Consider the following 18,422-nt stretch of genomic DNA (forward strand, 5'->3'; position numbering starts at 1 on the left):
TAATGCACTACACAGCTGCCCATGGAGATGTGGCACTGAGGGATGTGGTCGGGGGGCATGGGGAGTGGGTTGGGGACCAGAGGGGTCTTTTCCAACCTGAATGATTCTATGAAATTGGCCGTTGTCTCTGAGGCGGGTAGACCAGAGCAGGCCATGCCTGCGCAGCGATGGTGATGGTGCTTCCCGCGAGGCCTGGCCTCCTTGCAGGCCCCTCAGCCTCCCTGTGCTCCTCCCTGCTCCTCCCTGCTCCTCCCTGCTCCTCCCTGCTCCTCTCCCTGCTCCTCTCCCTGAGCGCTCTCCTCTTCTTCCCCTGCAGGTGCTGACGCCGCTGGGCGGGCGCTGTGAGTGCTGTGAGCGGAGCTGTGGGCGGGGGCTGAAGGCCGACACGGAGGATGAGGATCCTTCCCAGCCCTGGGATGCCTGCGCTGCTCTCCTTCGTGAGCCTCCTCTCCGTGCTGCTGATCGGTTGCGTAGCTGAAAGTAAGTGGTCTGCCATGACCTCACCCCTTTCCTTCACCCATGGTTCACCTCCCATGGTGGATGGCAGCAGAGCTGGTTGTAGGGCTTGGAGCCAGCAAACATCGCCCCAACATTTCAGCATTGTGGAACTGCTTAGGACTTGACAATCTCTGCGAATTTTCCAGCGTCTTTAGCTTTGCACTGGTGCTTCCTTGTTGTTCCTGAGACCTCCTAGGGCAGCCAGGCCCTGGCACCTGCTTTGAGTCTGGGGCAGATCCTGGGACTGCCCAACAGCCAGGGAGAAGGGGAGGGAACGGCCTGCAGCTCTGTCTGGAGCCTTCCTCCAACCCCATCCCCACCCAGTGCACCCCATGGTCCTCCCTGCCTCTTCCCTTCCAGGCATCCTTCGGACACCAGTGACCGTTGTCACATTACTTGCCAGGGCTGGATTCAAAAATGCATCCATAGAAAGAGCATTACGTTTCTCCTTCTCCCGAGTGAACCAGTTCCCTTCTAACACAGTTTTTAGCTTTGCTGCCTTCCAATTCTTACTTGATAAAATGAAAAGGGGAAGAAAAAAAAAGAAAATCTTCAGCAACTTGAATGTAATGTCGACATGAAGGCTGATCGCTCAGGATCAGTGGGGAATAGACTCTTCCAAGCTGATTGAATTATGACTTTTTTTTCTTCCCCAGCAAAGCTGCTTGAAGCTGGTGAGAGGGCTGCTCTGGTCAGCAGAGCCCTTGACAGCTTTTAACGTAATCACTTGGTTATCAGGGTTTATTAAGACGGCACGGTCACTGGGGATTGAGTGGGATCCTCGACCTTTTGTCGCTGGAAAATTTTGGTGAGCAGTGCTTTCTCTCCTCCTTGCAGTAGGCGAGCGGGGATTAGTGCTTGCCATTACTTTAGTCAGGAATTTTGTTTGGAGAGAAATGTACATGTACAAAAAGATAATATTTCCTTTTGTTCTGATCGTTTTATATGCCTGGGAGGTGAGCCAGACTCAGGTAAGTTTGATATGAGGCCACTTTGCTGGTGTGTAGCTTTGCGTCGTTCTGCACCTGAGACAGCACTGCTGCTGTTAATCTGTCCACAAGACTTTATCTGGAGCTGCCTGCCCTCAGCACCGGGAGCAGCACGTGGGGCAGTGGGGATCCTGCTGAGAGTGGCAGCATTTGTCCCAGCTGTGTTCAGGTCCTTTGTGAACACTCCATGTTAGGGCTGCGGGGTCCCAGTCCCACTGCTGTTTGCTGTGACATTCCTGGGCAAATGGCTTTGTCCTTTGTTTTCAAAGCAAGCAATGCAGCTATGTGGGCGCAGATGGAGAGTTCATGTGTGTGCAAGTGCCTCTTGATATGAGCACAGCCCTGATTCATCTGTTGTGCTGTCTAAACCCCTGTGAGAACTGAGCATTTCCTTCCTAAATGTGCTCCAAGCCCTGTGTTCCCAGTGCTGGAAGTGGGCACTCTGCAGAGTCAGGGCTTCTCCAAACCATTGCTGTGCGCCCTCAGAGTCTGGGTTTTCCCAGGGAGGAATGAACATCTTCTGCCCCGATCCTCTGCAGGGTGAGGTTTGCTGATGCCACATGGCTGCTGTGGGCATCTTTGGTGGAAAGCCCTCAGGAAGGGCTGATGCTGGTCCAGCACCAGTTGTGTGGCCCTGCTGCTTTCTGACACCTTGCTGCTAGCAGCCAGGCTTCTCTCTGTAGTTCTGCAGTGTCATTGGATTCTGAGCAATGATGTTTAGAGGGGCTGTTGAGTTCTGTGCCATGCTGGGCAGCAGCATCCCAGTTCGTCTGCCCTGCACCCTGCTGAGGGATATAAACAGCAAACAGCTTTGTCTGTCACAACTGCGGAGACTGCATGAGGAGCTGTCACTGTTCTGACAATGGCCTCTCCCATCAGATGGCCCTGGGCTCTGTCACGCTGCCTCTTGCTTAATCCCTTGGCCAGCATCCATTCGGTTGCGCTTACCACGATGCTGACCCCATTTCCTGCTCCAGTTCATCCTGAGGGGCTGCTGGGGTCACACAGCCCCTGGGGCAGTGCTAGGAGGTGCCAGGCTGTGTTCCCACTGCAGTAAAAGTTCCCATTGCAAGTGGGAAGTCCCCAGTAGCTTGCAGCACCCCACAGCACCCTATAACTCTCTGTAGCTTCCTGCAGCACCCCACAGCATTCTACAACAACACCCCATAGCTCCCTATAGCACCCTTCAGCACCCTGCTGCAAAGCTGAGGGCTTGAACTTGCCTGCTCTTCAGCACAGCGTCGGAGAAGCTGTGGCCTCTGCAATCAAAGGGCCATTAAAATATTTCCCTTGCTTCCTGGGCTAATTGATCTCAGTCAGTGATTGAAACCTTTCTATGGCTGGAACGTTCTATTTAAAGGAAACTGCTATTTAAATTAAAAACCAAAGCACCACACTGCTTTTTGCATGCTGTTCTTACTTGAGAAGCTTCCATTGTTTCTCCCGTCCAGCCAAGGGCAGCCGTAGAGCTGGGAATTGTCGTCTCTGGGGGCCCTCCCTGGACGGAGCATGTCACCATTTTGTTACAGGTTCATCTGGCTGTGCATTGGAGGGCTTAGAGAAAACCAAACAGCCGAGCTCAGGCTGTGGGTCCAGGCTCAGACACACACAGAACTGTGGGCAGTTCCCGGCTCAGACATACAGAGACCCAGAGTGTCTCTGTCCCAGCCACGCACCCTGCCTGATCCTCAGATCTCTGCAGTGAGCAGTGAGCACCGCACAGCATCACTTGGTGTGGAGGCAGAGCCAGCCCAGCCTCGCTGGCTGCAGCAGGACAGGCTGCTCCCCTGCTTCGGCCGGGAGGCAGTCAGGTACCCCCGTGCCACCCGCAGGAACGATTGCTCCCTGTAAGTGCTCCTCCATGGCAGATAAAAAGCCACTTACTGTATAGAAACGTGGTAATTTTTATAACTGAAATCAGCATGCTCGCTGTTTTCAAGTGGATTTTTCCCATTGATTAAAGCTTTGCGTTTTACAGTAGTGCTTTGCTAATTGGTACTTTGCATACACAGGGCTGGTGTGTGTGCTCTCCGCCCCAGCAAAGATTTAATAGCAGATGCGGCAGCAAATGTTACTTATTACTTAGGTTTCCTTCCTTTTATAAATCATGTTATAGAACACTTACTACCAAGCTAGTATTACCATAAATAATTAAAGCTAAATTGCAATTGACAAAATAAAAGAATAAAGCCTCTTTTATGGTGCATTCCCCTGACTTTCTTCCCTTTTAATTGCCCTTGTTCCATCGTTAATTTGGAGAGCACAGTAATTCACGCCGGGCGCGTGCGTGGGGGCTGCAGTGTGCAGCTGGCAGCAGATGGCAGCAGGGGCTGCTCTGCACGTGGGGCTGTAGTGGGGACAGAGAACACGAGGACAGAGAACACGAGGACAGAAAACACGTGCAGAGGGATGGAGAGGAGCCCACACGGCGCAGTTTGGGCTGTGCTGTGTGTTGGGAACAACAAGGAGAGGTGCAGAGCTGTGCTCAGTGTTCAGCTCCCCTTCCTCACAGGAGTGATTCCTTTCCTCTGTATTGTCTCTCCTGGGTTCTGGAAGTCTTGGCTTTGTCTGTTGTTGTCCAGGACAGCAGCTGTTGATGTCAGATGGCTGTAAAAATCGAGGAGGTTCTGTCTTAGGGTTTGATGGACATGTTGAGATGACGACAGCAGGAAGATAATGTTCCTCTGCTTTGTGTGAGAGCTGCTCCGTCTCTGAGCGTAAGCCTGATGACGAAGCAGCAGTGCTGTCCGTGGAGATGGAAGGTGGCACGATGTGCTGAAGCTGAGCTGGCCCCACAAGCACTTGTGGCAGTGTTTGCGTTCGTGATGGTGTCACCCCAGTGTGGAGCTGGGCAGTTGCAGAATGGCCCTTTCACCTCAGTGGTGCAGGCGGGACTCTGAGCACTGTTCCTGCAGAAGAGGGCTCTGAGTTGTGCCCTCCTGGGTGCACTGACCCCACTTCCCTCTCCTGGCCCCACTTGCTGCTTCTGTTCCTGTGTAGGTGAGGGGACTCCTTGTGTCCTTTACTTTGCTGCCTTCTCCGTCTGCCAGCTGTGATCCAGCCTGTGGTTGCTCAGGGTTCTGGACTAGTTGTCATCCCACTCAAGGACACTGAATTGAGCTTCTGTGTCACCTTGTTTAAGTGCCTGATTAAATTAAACCTTGCCTGCCTGGATCGAATGATGTCATTTTTATTCCTTTTTTTTTTTTTTTTTAGGTTAAGTTTTCGTTCCTACAGTCCAGGAGAGGAAATAAATCATCTTTTGAAAGAGCTTCCTTGGGGGCAGGGGGATGTCACCTCCTGGGTCCCAGCTGTGCCCCACTCTGCAGACACTGATTACATTAATCTCAGCCGAGGTGCACCTGGGAACACAGCAGCCAACGCTGCTTGGGATGCAGCCATGGGTGCCTCCTGGTGAAGGATTTTTCCCTGCTAGAGGTTCTTGCTGCTCAGCTTCATTGGATGGCTCAGGAAGGGGAAAAGAGCATCTGTTTGTTGTGTGAAAGTCTCATCTGCATGGTGTTTGTGATGGAGGAAATGTCTGTCTTCACCATACCAGTGTGCCAAAGCCAGGGCTTTTCATCTGCACCAGACCTCACCAGGAAGGTAGTGCCTGTTTCTCTCTGACCTTGCCCTCTGGGTGCTTTTCACCCAGGCAGTTCTCACACGTGCTGCCAGGAAGGATGGCAGCTTTGCTGTCTCACTGGGTCACATCGGCTGTTTGGAGAGGTCTGTGTGCTCATGTCTGTTCAAGACCAACTACATGCGAGTCTTCTGGGTCACTGAAGGGAATCTGTGAGGGTATTCCCAGCTTTTTGTGGCCTGGCAAGCTCAGTATTATTCTTAGAAGGCAAAGCAGAGCGCTTTTCAAGGACACCCAACGAGAGGAATGTCATTCTTTGGTGTGCGTGGGATGGAATCTGGGCTCAAACTGGCCTGCAAGACAGTCTCCATAGAACAGCTTTATTTATTTCATGCCACTCCCCCCCCTCCAGTCAAAGATGTTCTCTTCCAGCATAATTGGTCCCAGTGCCCACCATAGGCAGCTACGGAGCTCCTGCAGTGCAGCTGCCTTGAATTCTGGAGGATGTTAAAGTTCATGAAAGCAGTGAGGTTTTATGCCGTCTGCTGCACATGGAGGAGCTGAAGCGGTCAGGAGCGTCCTGTCTGTGGCTGCACCTCCTCAACCCTCCTTCCCTCTTTTTGCATGTCTGCGTATTCTTAAGCAGGGACTTCCATTGCCGTGGTTTTGTCCGGTGTCCTCAGCTTTGGGGTTGGTTTGTGGTTCAGCAGTGCTGAATGGTTGCAGAACCACCGCCTGCCCCATCCGAGGGCACAGCAGAGTGGAGCGGCTGGGGAGGAGATCTCTGCTAACCCAGGCTGCAGGTTGCTGGGAAAGAGCATTATCAATATATGCTGGACACCTACTGCTAAGACTCTGGAAGGTGATAGCTCAGTGATTTAAGCAGTTGACATGAAGGAATATGGACTGACCTCCTTGTTTTCATAGAGCCGTTGTGCAGAGGATTTTCAGCATGTCCCTTCACACAAAGCATTGCACGTTCTTACAAGCTGGGTTTAAACCAACGCCACGCTTGTTTCATCTGGAATGCATAAAATAATTTCTGTTTCCTTTTGAGGCCGAGAGGAAAAGTAATGCTTTAAAAAAGAAATAAATAAATAGGAGCTGCAACTGGTTCGGCATTCCACAAAGTTTCTCCGAAGTCCTCCAAAGCCTTAATTGAGTCAGGAGCATAAAATTGAGAAGGAGAGAGAGAGAGAGAGCGCGTGGAGTGGCGCGAGCAATTTGAATAATTTATTGGCCTTTGAAGTTGCAAGGGAAATTTCAGCTGCCTTGGGGAGTAATTTCTCCCCATCCTGAAAGGGTTTCTCCTTATTTTAAACTCATTCAGAGGATGGTAGTTTTGCATTTTCTGCATAATTAATGAGCATAACTCCCCTCCACACGCACAACCTCTGAAGAGTGTCGGGGTGATGAAACTTGGTGGTTTTTTTAATTAATAAAGTCAAATTAGTTTGACTGCGTCCTCTTCCTCCCTCACCTCTGACAGAATTTGTGGATTTATTCATAAATTAGGCGGGGTATCCTTTGGAATCCTTACCCCTGCTTTGGTTTTGTGCAGTGAGTTTCTAAAAGGCCCGGTGTGGGATTTTCCCATCCTGCTGTTGGAGATCCCTCTCACATCTCCATCCTTCCGCGCTGCTTTTCCTGCCTGCAGGGGTGCAACCTGCTTGGTTTTGAGAGCTTTCTGTGTGCTTCCTTCGTGATGAAGACTGTGATGCTCCTCTTTCTGTGGGTGAGCTGCTAACCGTGGGTAATTTCCAATCACTGCCACGTGAGGGACGACCTTCCCCTGGGCAGAAGAGGCATTTTCTGCCCTGGTGCCACTCCTTGCATCTCTTGGCAGGAATCAAATGTGAACAGAGGGGTGTCCTGCTGAAAACAAGCTCCCCTTCCTCAATCACTGTCATTGACAGAAGACTTTGATGGTTCCTTGTTGCAGCCTTTCCAGGTTTCCGTCTCTCTCTTTCCTGTTTTTCTGGCTGACTTGTTCCTGAATCCATAAGCTCCATGCTGTTGTTGGTTCTCAGCACTGTTGTTGGAGTCTCCCTTTTTTCTTCCCGTGTGTTGATGTGTACAAATCTGAAGGGTGAATTTTGTGGTTGAAACAGAAATTGTAATAACTCATGGTAGGAGCCAAAGTTTGTGATTCTTACATGTTTCAGCCATTAGTCATGGCTTCATTGGGTTTTGTTTTCAGAATCTCCCATTCTTGAGCTCCCTTCACATCCCAGTCTCAATACTGATAAGCAATTCAAGCTCACAGTGTGCTGTTAAGATGTGGAATAAGGTGTTTCAAGCTGGTGTGCCCGTAATTTCCTTTTGTTTCTTAGAAAATTTGGGCTGAAGTCTGTTACCAGAGGCTAGGCTGGATGGGAATGAGATAACAAGCTTTTGAAAACATCCCAAATCCTGTGCTCTAGGAATTGTGCCTTGTCCTTTTCCTGCAGGTGAGGAGACTTTCCCTCTTGCCTGAAAGAAGGAAACACTGCTTAAATTTCTGGGAAGTACATGCTTCAAAATATTGCCAAAACAACAGCTAATATGTTGGAACTATAAACTGTTTATGGAAAGGAAATGGAAGCAGATAGCTTTTATTTACACAAGGAAAAGAGTTTTATCAGACAGTGTTGTATTTATCTGGTGTGCCTTCATCCCCCGGTGCTTGTATTAGCCAGCAGATCATGGTGGGCATCATTATTCAGCCCTTCTGGGCAAGCTGTGCAAGGCCAGGGGCCTCTCCTTGTGTTTATGTTTTGCAAAAGTCTTTGTCATATCACTAAATCAGGGATCAGAATTGACCTCTCTGCTCATATCCTTGGGGCTTCTGGCACTGCACTTCCCCTGAGAGGCCATGAGATGCAGCAGCTTGCAGCAGCGTGTTTTCCCCATTGCTGCTGATTTTGCTGTCACTTTTCAGCAGATCAGGACCTCTGCTGGGCTAAATTAAGCTGGCACAATCCCCAGGGACTTGGGATCCTTGTGTATTTAGCTTTCTCTTCTTTCAGGCATGTGCCATGGGAGGTGGTTTGTCGTGTTCTGGTATCCCCCATAGTCTCCGGCTCTTCTGGTAATTCAAGCGGAGCAGCGGAAGTTGTGTGACAGCCAAGGCCTTCCTGGCTGCCTCCTGGAGGTGAGGGTGAGTCGAGCTTCTCCGAGATGCCGATGCCAGTGACACAGCTGGAGAAGCTGTCCTAGCAGCATTGCTGGCCAAGGGAGAGCTCTCCACCTTGAGCTTCTGATTGCAGACAGTCTGGGATTGCTGTCATGATGTTGATGGACAAGGGGCCCTCATTAAGTTGCCAGGATAGCTTCTTGGGTTTCTTGTTCTGCTCTGGGTTATTATGCCTTGTTATAGGACCTGTGGACAAATATGGGATGTGATGTTGTTACAGTTGATTGAAAGCACTCGCATACCTCCAGGGCCCAGGCCTGCCACGCTGCTGAGGCTGCACGTGTCCCTGTGCTTGCTGGTCCCTCAGCAGTGATCCCAGGGCTGCCATCCGCTATGACAGCACTGCATGTCTGCTCCAGCTCTTGCTGATTGAAAGAAGCTTCCCTCTTCTTGGCATCGCATTGTAGTGCCAGTGGGTGAGTAAGAGTCTTGGATAGAGATGCTACAAAGATCCATCTGCACTGCCACCCACTTGCTCCTTTGGCCCTCCCAGGGAGGGAGAGTGAAGCAGCTCTGTGCTGAGTGCAGGCAGGAAGCAGGTAGAGAATCCTTTCCATGCACGTGGATGCAGTGTGAGGAAGTCTTTCTGAAATGGGGTGACTTGGAACTAGCTGCTGTTCCTAGGTGATAAGGCACAGTCCCGTTCCTGAAAACTAGCATTTTAAATAGACCAGAAGGAAGGATTCTGCCTTCCCTCTAGCCAGCAGGATAATGTGTTTTTTCTCACCTTGGGTGTCAGAACTAGGAATAGATTTTGGTAGCCTCCGACTCATCCTGCCTCCTCTGCTGCAGGCTTGTACCTCCTCTTCTGAAAGGTCTGTATCTGAATGCATTGCAAATAGGAGCCTGGAGGCCGTATGGATGTACCAATCCTCCAAAATGGTAAGGCTTCTGGCAAGAGCAGCTCGGCATGGTTGAGCTGTGAGGGTCTGCAGCCTCATCCTGGATGCAGGGAGAGGAGGGAGCTGGCAGCGTGGGCAGGAGTGGAGAGGAGGGCACTGGGTGTTGGCCAGCCCATGTAGTTGTGTATGAAATGAGTTCTTGCTTTTTTTCACCTATTTTCTGCTTGTCTTAAATCCCGTCCAGAGTTCCATCCTTCACTGCTGTCCTCCTTGCTCTGTGGGCATACAGGGTAGGGGAAGGGGAAACTTTTCAAGTGACGTTCACACTTTTCTGGCATAGGGAAAGCTGCATTGCGTGCAGCCCAGACTTTCTGAGTCAGGGAAGGACTTTGATGGATCAGCACCAGGGGAGCAGCAAGGTGGAAGTATTTCACTTCTAAAAAAACATCCTCTATCTTTTTTTACCCTCCATTCCCCAACCTTGCCAGTCCCATCTCCCTGAAGGGAGCCAGGAGCTGCTGACAGTAAGAGGAAGTCTCTGTCTGAAGCCTATAATTATCCTGTCTGCCTTCCCAGAAAAGGCCAGTTGGGGAGCGAGCATGCTTCTGTGTCATGGACCGGCCCCGCATTCTGCTGCCTTCCCAATTACTGCTTAATGGACTTTTTATGATGATAAGGCGACTGGGTTGGGGAGAAGTTATTGACGGGGAAATGGAATATAATTCACTCCCTGTTTGTTTGTTCTGTCAGAAAACCCTAATTTTAATTTTATTTCTGAGGCACTGAGAAATGGCCCTGAGGGAAGAAAGAAAAAAGCAGCAGAACCTATCAGTAAAAACCTCAGGCTTCAAGGGGACTGGAGTCTGTGCAGGACCTCTCCAGGACCTGCATTCAGTCTCCCTCAGTCTCCCCATAGAGACCCTCGCCACGGCCTGCACCTGTCCTGCTCCCATTTGCAGCTCTCGCTCTTCTCGTGATGACAGATGCAAATCCTGGAGCCATCTTTCTCTTCCCTGCCCCTCTCACAAGCTCCCCCGCGCTCTGATGCCGTTGCTGTGAAATGTGTACCCATTCCAAACATCGCATTCTTGCTCCCCACTCTCCATCTGTCTGAAACTTGGCTGCTCTCTCCTGTTTTCATCTGCTCCGTGGTTTGTCTCCTCTGTCTAATCCTCACTTCCTTGCTTTGAGCACCTCCCTTCTCTCCATATTGCGCCATTCCTTTTGCATTCTCCCCGTTGATCTCTTCTCTCCTTTCCCCCACAAACGTGTCTGTGGCTTTGCTGTTCTCCCTCCTGCTCCCCTCGTTTGCTCCATCATAGTGACAAAGCCGTTCCTCTGCTCCTCAGTCCCCCCCGGGCTGTCCGCAGCTGCTCGGCGCTCCCGCCTCGATCCCTGGAGCGCAGGGCATGCATCTGCTGCATGCAGGCCGACCGCAGCAGCTCGCGTGTGTCAACATTTCCTAAAGCGGCGAGCAGCCGCTCGGTGCTGGGCTGTGCCCACATCGCATGTGGCCCGAGAGGTTGTTAGAGGGGGAGATGAAAGCGGTGCCGTCCGGCGCTGCGGTTGGGGCAGCTCCTTGTCCTCCTCCTCGGATTGTGAGCCTGTCAGCAATTCTGTGGAATGGAGATGGAGTTTCACTAGATCAGCAGAAAGTTTCAGCCCCAAAACCAGAGGAGAGGTGGGGGGAGAAGAGGGCTTAACTCTTTGCGTGCCAGAGAGCCCCGTGGAGTTCCTTCTGAGAACCAGAGGCTGGTTTGGCTACTCTGGAAGTCAGAAGGATGAGATGTCCTCCTGCCAGCTGACGTGACCTGGTTGTTTGGAGATTGCAAAGCTTTTGTCTGGCTTTTGCTTCTTATCTTATCCCACCAAGAAATGCATGTGGGAGAAGGTCTCCAGGTTCTGTTGCAAGTGAATTTTCCTGGCTATTTTGTTTGTGTTATGGTATATAGAGGCTATAGCTGTGTGCAAGCCCATCTATGGTGTTGAGTGCTGAGCAGATCTGTGCTGAGACCCTCCTTCACTCCACATTGCTCACAGTGTCCGGACGCAGGCAGGCAGGTGTGAGGAATGAGGGCTGTCACTGCACGGCGGGTGGCAGATGGAGGTGAAGAGGGGTGGGAGCCCAAGGTCAGATTAATGTGTCAGAGCAAGAGATCTGGATCCCGATTGTGGGAATCATCTGGAGCCTGGGAGAGCAGGTCGGGGTGTGCTAACGCTAACAGCTAAATGACATTGACTATAAGGGGCCTAATGGCCTCATCTTTTACCCTTGTAAAAGGCAGAAGTACAGGTGTTTGTGTGTGTGTATAATGTTGTATATGTACGTGCACAAAGAAGTGGTGTTTTCTGTTCTGTTGAGTATTACTGAGCTAGGGTAAAGGATGACACTGCCTAATGTGCCCCAGATCCTTTGGTGCAGGCATGCTCTCACAGTGGGCAGCTCGGCACCACCTTGTTGCAGATTGACTGGGAATGGTGGGCAGAACGGCACGGCCTTGTGCATGGCGGAGGGCTGTGGGAAGCCAGCTAGCAAAAAGAAAATCGCCTACTGGCTTTGCTTTTGCTTTTGCCTTCTTTCCTTGGCAGTCTTGGGTACAGCCTTGGGTCATTGGGACTGGTGTGTGGGCGCCCACCAGTGCTGGACCAGGGGCACTGAAAATGGAAGCAAAACCTTTTAAAATATGTGTTTCGTAACTGACTTTCTTTTGTCTCCATGGATTGCTGCTGCTGTGGGCGAGGGACCCTTTCAGCCAGGCTCCTGCTGTTCTGTGTGCTGGGGCCAGACAAAAGAATGAGTGGTTTGTCTTTATTTGCCATCCGATGTCGAGGTGCTTTCCCAGAAGCAGTGTGGGGGGCTGTGGCAGTGGGGTGATGAGCACTGAGGTGAGTTTTGCTGTCTCACATCAGCCCCAGATTCCCTAAGCCAGCACCAGGGCCATTTGAGCTCGGGCTGGTTGGGAGGGTGTTTGAGTATTGATCTGGAAAGCTGACGTGAAGTGCTTTGAGAATCAATTTTGTCACAGAAAAAACCAAGGAAGTCAGTGTTTCCCCACTGTGCCCTGTCTCCTGCTGTCCTGCTTTTGGGGCTGACTGAGGGCTGGCCTTCCTGCAGGGCTGGTGGTGGCCATGCTGGTTTTACACAGCCCTCTCTGCTGCCAGTGCTTTGTTCATTAGCCAAGCTGGTGTGAGTTCTCCCTTCAGCCCTCCAGGCAGTGTCTCCCAGTTGGAGTGTTCTGGAGGACCATGGAGAAAGCTGCTCTTACCCCATGGTGTAGTCCTTGGGGCTAAAGGCATCCCCAGCCTCCTGGTCGCTCATAGCCCAGCAACGGGAGGAGCAGCCAGGCCTGCCTGGAGGCCAGCAGGGAGAAGGGTCAGCAGGTTCAGACTGCACCGTTTTTTCTCCCCTTCAGTAGTTGGCTCAGTTATGTTCAACCTCTTTGTGCTTCTGCCTCTCTCCCAGTGCTCAGAGCACCTCCAGGTTCCCATTCCCTTTCTCTGCCTTTGCCATCTTGGTGTTTCAGGTGCGCGTGTTGGCTGGACTGTCCCCCTCCTCATCCACCACCTGAAATTCACCATGGCAGCAGTTCCTGAGGGACATTTAGGTTTAAAGAGTGAGGTGTCCCCTCCTTGCTGTAGAGTTCCTCAGACTGTTTTGGCATCTGTGTATCATTAGCAGGAGATGTTTTCCTTTTGCATGACTGCATTTGAAGAACACCTTCTGCAGTGATGGAATGAAGGAATGAAGGAAGGAGAGGTGAGGCAGCAGATTCCTCTCCTGTGAGGAAAGCTGCCTTGGTGTGCGAGGTACATGGCTTGATGCTTTGCCACATTCCTCTGTGTGTGCTCCTCAGGGATGAGGACGAGACCCCAGCTTTATCATCTCATAGCTTCTCCTCAAACTCCGCGTGAGAATTCACGAAATTCCATTCCCAAATGTGCGTCATGTCCCTTCTGAGACCTGCTGTGTCTGCAGGGCTGCGCTTTGGAAGGCAAAGCCAACAGGAGGTCATCTGCATAGGGGTGGCCATAAGGGTGAGCTGATGGTCTCATCAGCTGTCTGCATGGCAGTGCCTCTGGCAGCGCTCAGGGATGCAGGGACACCCTTTCCTGCTTTTGGAGGCTCTCAGAGCTGCTTGCAGAGCAGAAGCAGGAATTCTAACTGCATGTTTCACTGCAGGCCGGACCTGGAATGGCAGAGCTGTAGCAGTCCTACGCAGCACGTAGGAATCTGTTCCAGCTTTATATCATCACCACCTTGCCTGTGGTAGCACTGGCTTTCTCTTTTCCAGGGAGGAGAGGGCTGTTCTGCGGTTGGCGTGGGCTGCAGTGACAAGTGGTGCAGTGACGAGGATGCATAGGTGGAGAGCACAGTGGGTGATCTGCCAGGGGGAGAGGCGAGAATCAAAGTCTGGAGCTCAGAGACTTGGGCAGTTTTAAAAGCAATAACTTAGCTTTGATTTTCACTGATTTTCCAAGTGAGTAGCAAAATCGAACGGATGGTTTGGTAGGGATTTGTGTTTGGTTTCTTTCCCTTTGCTTCTCGCTCTCTCTGAGCAAGCTTATCGTAGGCAGCGCAGCATCGCAGCGGTCTCAGAAGAGCAGGTCAGCTTACCTGCTAGCACCCCGGGAGTCAACAGAGCTCCTAACAAGGAATGCTGAGCTACGACTGACTTTGTTCTCCATTTGGAGCACTTCCACTTTCTTCAGCATAAAAATAGAACTTTATTTGTCCTTATTTGTGCTCTTATCATACTGCTCGCACCCATATCATTAACAATTAACATACATAACATTAACGATTGTTATGGGCTTTCGTTTTAGGAAGTGAGCTTATGTCAATAAAGTGCTCTTAAGCCCTGGATGACTTTGGCTGTACCTTCAGATCTGACCTCTGCAAACTCATCAGATTCCGAATGTAGAACGGGGGGAGGAAGCTGGGTTCAGGCAGACGGAGCCTGACGCAGAGTTTGGTTTTGCCATTCTTGGGTGGAAGACAAATTCCCAAGTGCCGATGCCTCCGGTGGGACTCACTTGATAACCTTTATCAGTAACATTGCAAAGAATATTCTGACCTCTAAATATAGATCTGGATATTTATACATCCAATGCTTTGTACACAGCATTCGATGGGACATAAACAGCTCCAGCAAACTGTATTTATCTCCAGCATGGAAACAAATGCTTGATTGCATCACATGAGCTCGCTCAGTGGCTTTTATTTATATACTCCTGGCCACACCAGGCAGGAAGGGGGAATGCTTCCTTTATCTTTCAACCCCTGAAAGACCCTGCGGACCGCTCTCTCTGCCCTCTTTGTGAGCTCTTCAGTAGGCCGTTTACATCTTGTTTTACAGACGCTGAGTGTGTACATATAAATACACAGATTTCACAGTCACGTGGTCTACTTTTCTCAAGAATAACAGACGGCAACTTTATGATCTGAGTGATTTTATTTGAACACAGCTGCGGCCTTGTGATTGAAATATTTCAATAAATTTTAAACTAACTAGATGAGAGAAAGCTGTGCCGGGAAACAGGTTAGAGTATGGGAGATTTCCCATAGCCAGAGGCGATACGGGCTCTGCACAGACACTTCTGGCCTTGTGTTCTTCCCATCGGAAGGTCCCAGACACATTCCTGGATCGGAAGGCCCGTCCCAGCATCCTTCCCCATCCTTGCAGAAGTGCTGTTGCAGTCTGTTGGATGTGGGTGGGACTCAGTGTGGCTGGGGGTGAGGGAGAGCTGCTGCAAGCACGAGCGGTGTTCTCTCGGCCCAGGCTGGCTAAAATGCAGCCCCAGGCACGCAGTGCGTTGGCTCAGGCCTTGCTGCACCTCTGGGCAGCTGGTTATGAGGGGTCGTTGAGGAGCTTTTGGCTTTCGGTGTTTTTAGAAACTGTTTTCGGCTGAGCTTCTTCTGATGATCCTTAGATGGACTTCACACATCAGCTTCACTTGTGCAACATGGCTTAAAAGTCCTCTCTTCAGAAGTAAGAGAGGCTTTGCAACTCATCCCACTGAAATCTCGTTGTAGGATCCGGCCGTTAATCAGTTTGTGATGTAGGTTCTTCATATGCGAAATGGAAGGAAGGACTGCTGCTTCCCAGAGGGCCCAGAGGATGGATTTCATCTGGGATCATACGAGAGCAGCGGCGATAGCGCTACTATTAATTACAGACATTGTTTATTGGAGTTTGTCTGTCCTTGTGCCAATTATGATTTTTTTCTTGTTTTTATTTATTTTAAAAGGTCCCCCTGTGTTCATTAAAAAACCTGTGGACCAAATTGGTGTGTCGGGAGGGGTGGCATCTTTTGTATGCCAAGCAACTGGAGACCCGAAGCCACGAGTCACCTGGAACAAGAAAGGGAAGAAAGTGAACTCCCAGAGGTTTGAGGTAAGAGACGTCCTTCCAGTCGTTGTGTATGTAGGCAGGGACTGACAGAAAGCAGCTGGTGCTCCTCTGTGGTCGTTCCAGGGCCTGATAATAAAGGGAGATTTGGAAGAGGAGGAGTTTTAACAGCAGTAAGAATGAAATACAAGCTCTTGGCCACGTTAACAACTGAGATTGTTCCAAAGCAACAGAGTTTGTGGGGTTTTTTATGTTATTTTTATGTTATTGGTGTTTTTGTTTTGTTTTGTTGGTTGGTTGTTTAGTTTTTCCCTCCTCAGGTATAACATGAAGCTGCTATCTTCCTGTCCTGAGAAACTCCAGCTATAAGCTGGTACTTCTTGGGCTCCACAAATGCATCTTTCATATTCATCCATGACTCATTTTAACTCTGGAACAGCCTGAAGTAAACAATACAGTTACTGGCACTGCTTGGATAGAAATAATTTGGATAGAAATGACCGGAGTAACAAGAACTTGGAGTCATCCTGTGGAATTTGCTGTGGGACCCTGTCCTGCCAGGCAGCTGTGTGCTCAGAAGAGCTTTGTGGGGTTAGTTGCCTACGCAGATGGAAGAATGAGGCAAAGATTCTTTTTTCTTTTTCTTTTCTCTCAGTCCATTTCCCCCTGCTTCATCACAGTTGTATTCTGAACCCACCCCACACACACCACCACCATGACTCATCAGGGGAGAGCATCTGAGGAACACATAGCAGTTTTGGTGTGCCAGAAGTCAGGGATGGGTTTGGTGTGAGAGTTCCCTGGCTCCGTCAGGTCAGCAAGAGAAGCTGGCCATGCTGGCTGTATGCTGGGCACAGTGGGACAGCTGATGTGTGTTTCCTAGTGTATGTGTTTGTATATGTCTTGGTGCCTCCTTTAGAAGCAGAAATTAACCTTCTGCTTGCAAGCCAAGGATGCTTACTATGTGTATGTGTTTCTTTTATTCCCCAGACAATTGAATTTGATGAAAGTGCAGGTGCTGTTTTGAGGATCCAGCCGCTCCGGACTCCCCGGGATGAGAACATTTACGAGTGTGTTGCTCAGAACCCTCATGGGGAAGTCACTGTCCATGCCAAGCTCACTGTCCTCCGAGGTAAAGAACATTTCTGCCTGCCATGTGTCAGTGTCACGGGAGAAGGTACCCGTCAGATTCTCTCTTCCTTCTCATGGGTGGGAAGACTGTCACAAAATGCATGGCCAGAACGCAGAGTCCTTTTTTGGTTTGTTTTGACCTATCAGATCTGTTTGCTTTTATTACTTAATTTTTTATTACATAAAATGGCTGTGTAAGAAACAAAAGCAGAGTGCTTGCTACTGTCAGACCACGTAGGAGTTCTGTCAGGAAGATATGTTGAGGGTCCTTCCAATATGAATTATCCTTGGTCTCCATGATCTTCCCTACAATAAATATTCCCTCCCCAGGTTTATGAGTAGCCCAGATAACGCCTTTTCTTCAGCAAGTTCAGTATTTTCAACAGCATCTGATGTCCTTTTGTTTGAACAGAGAGTGAGCACATCTCTGGCAGTGTGGAGCTAAATTTGTGTGCAGATTCCTAGCACAGAGCAATAAACAAAGATCAGACATAAAGGGCACATGGCAAAGCCTTTTGTAGCAGGAATATCCCTTCTGCTGCTCACCTGGCAGGCTCTGCGTTGGCAAGCTGCTGGCTTCCTTTGAGGATGCAAGCCTGTGGTCCAGGCATGCCTGACAGATTTGTGTAGGTGCACTGAAATCTTTGTGTTGCTCCTCTGCCTGGCGTGGCATTTAACCTTCTGCTGGCAATACGTGGTGGGGAGGCTGCAGCAGTGCTTTATGGCAGAGCGTGTTCAGCTGCGTCTGGCTGGGAGCTGGAAGCTCTGTTCTTCACACTTCCCCTCATATATGGAGTTGTGACAGTTTGGGAGAGGTGCCCTGTGATCATAACCAAAATTTCTACCCTTTGAATGTAATGTGATCAGTGGCAAGAGAGAATGTTGTCCTCCAACTCCTGCTCTCACAAATCTTCTGAATTCTCACTGCGTTTTTCAGGCACTCATAAAAAAGCTGCAATGTATGGGAAATGATGCCTTGAGCTCAGTGATGGCCCTTAGGGACAGCACTGCTTTGTACATGTCTTTTTGCAGCTCTTCCTTCCGGTATCAGCATCATACACATGTCAGCTAGAGAGGCAGATGACAGAACAGGAGCTGTATCTCCCTGCCTGACTAATTATGCACTTTGCTGATCCCACCAGAACATTATTACTGTGTGCTTTGCTCCAGTGCTGTGGTGCTTTCACAAGAACTGCTGTTCTGCTGGCCTAATGGGACTTTGTTCATTAGCTTAGTAACTGACTACAAAAGCAGGTAGGGTACCAGTCCAGAAAACTGGGGGGAACAGTAATGACCTGCAGGTCTTGTCCAACAGGTTGCTGAAGAGCACTGGGGAGGCGGTTTTTGCAGCACACCCTCCCCTTCCCTGCACTGCTGCAGTTACTCCATCCTTCATCTTTCCCTACCTTTCACGTAGCACAGATTGTCTCCTCTTTGTCTTCATTTGTGAGTGATGGGGAGGTTAAAAGGACCAAGCACAAATCCACTAATCTCCACAATGACAAAGTCAGCATGCTGGCATCTATCCCTCTCTTTTCTCAATCTCCTTCTACGTTCACCCACTCTCCTGTTTGTCTTTTCTCTGTCTTTCCTTGCAGTGCCACCTCCTCCTTTCTGTCTCTCTTCTCTCACTTTCAGAACGAATGCTTGGCAGAAAGATGGGGGCAGCTCCACAGCTTGGAGATGAATGTGAGCTGTCATTTGCAGAAGCTGTTATCTTGGCATGCTGTGGAGTATGGAAACCTGGGCCCCAGCTGTTACAAACTCTGCAGGATGGGGTTTGGACTCATTCTGCAGCCTGTTGGCTGTGCTGTTGTAATCAGCCTGAAATACATTTGTGTAACTTCATGGAAT

General features: G+C 50.0%; 1 protein-coding gene across 1 annotated transcript in view; it reads left to right on the top strand.

Moving 5' to 3' along the window:
• The first annotated feature begins 304 nt into the window (after positions 1–304).
• PTPRS (protein tyrosine phosphatase receptor type S) overlaps positions 305–18,422 on the top strand; it is an 89,816-nt gene continuing 71,698 nt past the window's right edge. Inside the window, 3 exon segments of the mRNA XM_019610110.2 lie at positions 305–480; positions 15,337–15,482; positions 16,428–16,569. Coding sequence (XP_019465655.1) covers positions 393–480; positions 15,337–15,482; positions 16,428–16,569 — 376 coding nt within the window. The 5' untranslated portion in view covers positions 305–392.

This window comes from Meleagris gallopavo, chromosome 30 (genome assembly GCF_000146605.3).
Source record: "Meleagris gallopavo isolate NT-WF06-2002-E0010 breed Aviagen turkey brand Nicholas breeding stock chromosome 30, Turkey_5.1, whole genome shotgun sequence".
In the NCBI taxonomy this organism is placed as follows: domain Eukaryota; kingdom Metazoa; phylum Chordata; class Aves; order Galliformes; family Phasianidae; genus Meleagris; species Meleagris gallopavo.